At 47.3% G+C, this 5,382-nt stretch overlaps 1 protein-coding gene across 1 annotated transcript; it reads left to right on the forward strand.

The window, feature by feature from the left end:
* Positions 1-590: 590 nt before the first annotated feature.
* Positions 591-3,340, forward strand: LOC117887110 (olfactory receptor 5V1-like). The gene is made up of 2 exons (XM_034789352.1): positions 591-594; positions 2,385-3,340. The coding sequence occupies exons 1-2, from the start codon at positions 591-593 to the stop codon at positions 3,338-3,340; spliced, it is 960 nt and encodes a 319-aa protein (XP_034645243.1).
* Positions 3,341-5,382: the final 2,042 nt, after the last annotated feature.

A 5,382-nucleotide genomic window follows, 5' to 3' on the forward strand; every position in this document is an offset into this window, starting at 1 on the left:
GATACCTAGCACTGTACATCTGAAAATCAGGCCCCTCGGATCCCAAACCGGCCATTCATAAACAGAACCCTTCTCAAATGAGTGGGTACTTCAGTCCTTAATTATTTTATCAAGACAAAGAGAGGAAGAAAGCAATCATCATAAGTCACCTGAAGACTGCGAGTTGCACTTTGGTAAGTTTCCTTTACTGCTCTGTCTTTATTCAAGATGATTTCAATGTTGTTAAGCTCAATGGTAAAATCTTTATAAGCATATGAGTGACTTAGGAGCCTACGGGTGTTTCCACACTGCAATCATGGAATGTGTGATTGCAGAGATACCTTTAGTCCTATTTTACCCACTAGTTAATTATCTGGGTTCAAGTATCAGGGGGAATGGATGGAGGATGAAATTAGAACTAGAATAGTAAAGCCCTGACTCAAACGCAGAGAGAGAAGTGGTGTACTATGTAATGGAAAGATACTAATGAGATTAAAAGGGAAAGTCTATAAAAAGGTGCTCCATCTATTTTTAATGTACGGTGTTGAGTATTGGGCCACAAAGAAGAATAATGAGCACGTGGTCTGCTCCACAGGAATGCGAACGTAGCGATGGGTGAGTGAAGAATGCTTAAAGTAACACCAATAAATGGAAAAATTAGGGAGTGTAGGCTCAGAGGGTTTGATCATGTAAAGTTCCATCCTGGCAACTATGTGGGTAAGAGAGTCTGACAGATGAAGCCTAAAGGAGAAAGACAGAGAGGTCCACCCAGTGATGAAGCGGTGGGATGTCACAAAGAAATACATCTTAGCATGTGGTGCAGATAGAGGATCGGGCATTGAGCAGAGCACTTTGGAGGGAGAGGACTCGTCAAGTGGAATGCCAGGAAGAAGATTTCAGAGTAGCAGCTGTGTTAGTCTGTATCCGCAAAAAGAACAGGAGTATTTGTGGCACCTTAGAGACTCACAAATTTATTCGCGCATAAGCTTTCGTGGGCTACAGCCCACTTCATCGGATGCATAGAATGGAACATACAGCAAGAAGATATTTATACATACAGAGACCATGAAAAGGTGGAAGTACGCATACCAACTGTAAGAGAACAGGAGTACTTGTGGCACCTTAGAGACTAACAAATTTATTAGAGCATAAGCTTTCGTGGACTACAGCCCACTTCTCAACTGAGATTTTCAAACAAAATTTTCAAAGCTCCTTTGGTCCTTTCTCCCAGGCTGCCTTTCACACTCAGGAAGTGCTCCCCAGAAACAGCCACCCAAATAACTCACATTTTAAAACTAATTTATAGACTTTAAGACCGGAAGTCGCTGGTCAATATTGTCTTATTGTTTTCTGGTACTTCCCTGTACAATGTTGTTATGCAAAGTAACGCACATGGGAAAACATAATTCCAGCTATAAATACAAAATGATGGGGATCTAAATTGGCTGTTATTAGTCAATTGTGGAGCCGGTGTGGAGAGTTCTCTGAATAGATCCACTCAATGTGCAGCAGCCATCAGGAAAGCGAACGGAATGTTAGGAACCATTAGGAAAGGGATAGATAATAAGACAGAAAATATCATAATGCCACTGTATAAATCCGTGGTACACCCAGACCCTGAATACTGAATGCAGTTCTGGTTTCCCCATTTTAAAAAGATATATTAGAATTTGGAAAGATACAGAAAAGGGCAATGAAAATGATTAGGGGTTGGGAACAGCTTCCATAGGAGGAAAGATTAAAAGAGTGGGACTGTTCAGCTTGGAAAAAAGACAACTAAGGGGGCTTATGATGGAGATCTATAAAATCATGACTAATGTGGAGATAGTGAATAGAATGTTACTTACCTCTTCTCATAACACAAGAACTAGGGGTCACCCAATGAAATGAATAGGCAGCAGGTTTAAAACAAACAAAAGGAAGTAGTTCTTCACACTACGCACAGTCAATAGGTGGAACTCATCGCCGGAGGATGTCGTGAAGGCCAAAAGAATAAATGGGTTTGGAAAAAAATTCAGAAAGTTCCTGGTGTATAGCCAAGATGGTCAGGGAGGCAACTTCTAAGTCAGGGGTTCTCAAACTTCATTGCACCACGTCCCCCATCTGACAAAAAAAATTACTACACAACCCCAGGAGGAGGGACTGAAGCCTGAGGCTGCCCGATCCCTGCCATCCTGGGTGTGTGTGGGGTAAAGACAAAGCCCCACTGCCACTGCGACGGGGTGGGGTGAGCAGAGAAAAGCTGAAGCCAAAGGGCTACAACTCCAGGCAGGGGGCCTGTAATCTCAAGCCCTTTAAAAGGTGTCTCAAAAGTTGGGCACCAAAGTCACTCATCGCTTTTGGAAGATCTATTTATCTTCTTGAAGCCATGCACTAAATTAATAATTCATCCTCTTCCCTTGCAGATGCACCCGAGCAGGAGATGGGGAATTGGACAGCTGAGCTGGGTTTCACGCTCCTGGGCTTCTCTACTTTCCCAGAACAGCACAAATTGGTCTTTGTGGCACTCCTGGCTGTGTACCTCACAGCTCTGGTTGGCAATGGGATGATACTGATCATTGTTCAGCTAGACTCTGGCCTCCAAACCCCTATGTACTATCTCCTCCAGAACTTATCCTTCCTAGACATCTGCTACATCTCTGTCACACTGCCCCAGATGCTGAATAACCTCCTGGAAGAGGAGAAGGCCATTTCCTTCCAGGCCTGCTTTACCCAGCTCTTCTTCCTCATCACCTTCGTGGGAGTCGAGTACATCCTTCTAGCCATCATGGCCTACGACCGCTACCTGGCTATTTGCCACCCGCTGCGCTATGCCGCCCTCATGAGCAGAAAGACTTGCCTGCAGCTGGCGGTGGCCTCCTGGACCTGTGGCCTTCTCAACTCGGCCCTGCACACGGGCCTCACCTCTGTCCTGCCTTTCTGTGCCTCCCACCACATCGCCCATCTGTTCTGCGACGTCCCCCAGCTCCTGAAACTCTCCTGCTCGGACACCTCCCTCAACAAGGTGGTGCTGCTGGCCGTGACAGTGCTGCTTGGCGCCATTCCCTTCCTCTGCATCGTGGTGTCCTACGTGGCCATCGCCAGGGCTGTCCTACAGATCCGCTTTGCCCAGGCCCAGCGGAAGGCCTTCTCCACCTGCGCCTCCCACCTGGCCGTGGTCACCTTGTTCTACACCACCTGCATGTTCAATTATAACCGGCCCAGCTCTGGACACCCCTTGTATGTAGACACCCTGGCTTCTGTGCTCTACAATGTTGTCACACCCATGCTGAACCCCCTCATATACTGCCTGAGGAACAAAGAGGTGAAGGCAGCTCTGAAACATGTAATAGGGCAAAAAAATTCCTCTCTGAAAACATGAGAGCCCTAGGGGACAGGGGAACGTCAACACTGGGCCCATCTACACCTTAAATAACAAAAATAAATATATGGAGATACACCTATCTCATAGAACTGGAAGGGATCCTGAAAGGTCATCAAGTCCAGCCCCCTGCCTTCACTAGCAGGACCAAATACTGATTTTGGCCCAGATCCCTAAGTGGCCCTCTCCAAGATTGAATTCGCAACCCTGGGTTTAGCAGGCCAATGCTCAAACCACTGAGCTATCCCTCCCCCCTATTATGAATTGTGTCCCTTTCCCCCCATTTATCCCCTTCCTTAATGGACCATGTGGCAAAGAGAATTGGCCACATTTCTCTTAACACTTGTAGTTGTATCATGATAATGATTAGACTTGGTAGAATTTCAGGGGTGGCCAACCTGTGGCTCCAGATCAGAGGTTAATATGCAGCTCCTTGTACAGGCGCTGACTCTGGGGATGGAGCTACAGGCACAAACTTTCCAATGTGGTGGGGGGTGCTCACTTCTCAACCTCCTGCCCTGACCCTGACCCCACTCCACCCCTTCCCCCAAGACCCCTGCCTCTTCTCCTGAGTCTGCCGTGCCCTCGCTCCTCCCTCCCAGAGCCTCCCTTGCACTGCAGAACAGTTGATCATGGTGGGTGGGAGGTGCAGGGAGGGAGAGGGCGGTGCTGATTGGCAGGGCTGCCAGAGAGCGGGAGGCACTGGGGGCTTATGGCAGGGAGAGCTGGTGAGCTGATGTATTACTGTGGCTCTTTGGCAATGTACATTGGTAAATTCTGACTCCTTCTCAGGCTCAGGTTGGCCACCCCTGGTAGAATTTGATTTTTAATTTGCATAATTTCAATGGATGTTTATTTCTAAGATTTCCCCCCCATAATTATAGATTTTGTCAGTGGTGGGAAATTATGGGGGTGGTGAACAACAGGGGGCCAGACAACAACATCCCGCAGCTCGGACAGAGATTGTCAACAGCACATGTCAAAATACACAAATTCAATGCCTTAAATCAAACGCTAAGATCTCAAGCAGAATTTTTCTCTGTACATTGTTTATCTGTACATTGAGATTATTATTGATGGAAATATTTACCAATGAAAATCCCAGCCTAATAATGACCAATCCAATCTCATGCTTCAGGGTCTCATATGGGGTCAGGAAGGATTTTTCCCAATCTGAGCAGGTGGGTGCAGGGCTCACCTTCCTGCAAAGCATCAGAGAGCAGACACAGCTGGAGACAGGATAGTAGTTGGGGTGGACCCGTGCTCTGGGGTAGGAAGGAGAATCCTCTGTTTTCAGTGGTGGGTAGGTGTGTCTTGCTCATGTGCTCAAAACTCAGATTTGGGGTCAGGAAGGCATTTGCCCCCAGGTCTGATTGGAAAGGAACTTGGGGTGTGGGATGCTTGCTGGCATTAACTGGGCCTACCCCAGCTCATCATTTCTGCACTGTTGAAGGATCTTAGTCATTAAGTTGTGCCTCCAGAGTTATCAAACAGTCGTAGGGATATGAAACCTCCTGCTTCAGGGCTGAAGCTGATCTCTTTCTATTAGAGACAAAAGTGAGATTAACTGGGGGGGAGGAGGATTATTTCCCATCTGCTACTTGATGGCTCCTACTGTCCTCTACACCACCTGGGGTTGGGCCCTCTCATAGACAGGATCCTGGGCTATATGGACCTTGGGTCTGGTCCCATCTGGCAATGCCTATGATTTTGTGCCCGTTGGTCTAAAGGGTGTGGGAATGAGATGTTTATTATTTAAAGTGGTTAGGTGCTTCTGGAACCAGAAATATGGTTTAATTAGACTGGTACTAGGAGACTGAACACAGGTGCGGACATCAGGACTCCTGGGTTCTGGCTCTGGGAAGACAGTGGGGTCTAATGGTTAAAATGGGAGGGCTGGGAGTCAGCACTACTGGTTTCTATTGCCATCTCTGGTGTGGGAGTGGGGCTTAGGGAGCTAGAGAATTGGGGGCTGGGTTCTATTCCTAGCTCTGGGAGGGGAGTGGGGTCTAGTGGGTTAGAGCATAGGACAGGACTTCAGG

This window comes from Trachemys scripta, chromosome 14 (assembly GCF_013100865.1).
Source record: "Trachemys scripta elegans isolate TJP31775 chromosome 14, CAS_Tse_1.0, whole genome shotgun sequence".
Taxonomy (NCBI): domain Eukaryota; kingdom Metazoa; phylum Chordata; order Testudines; family Emydidae; genus Trachemys; species Trachemys scripta.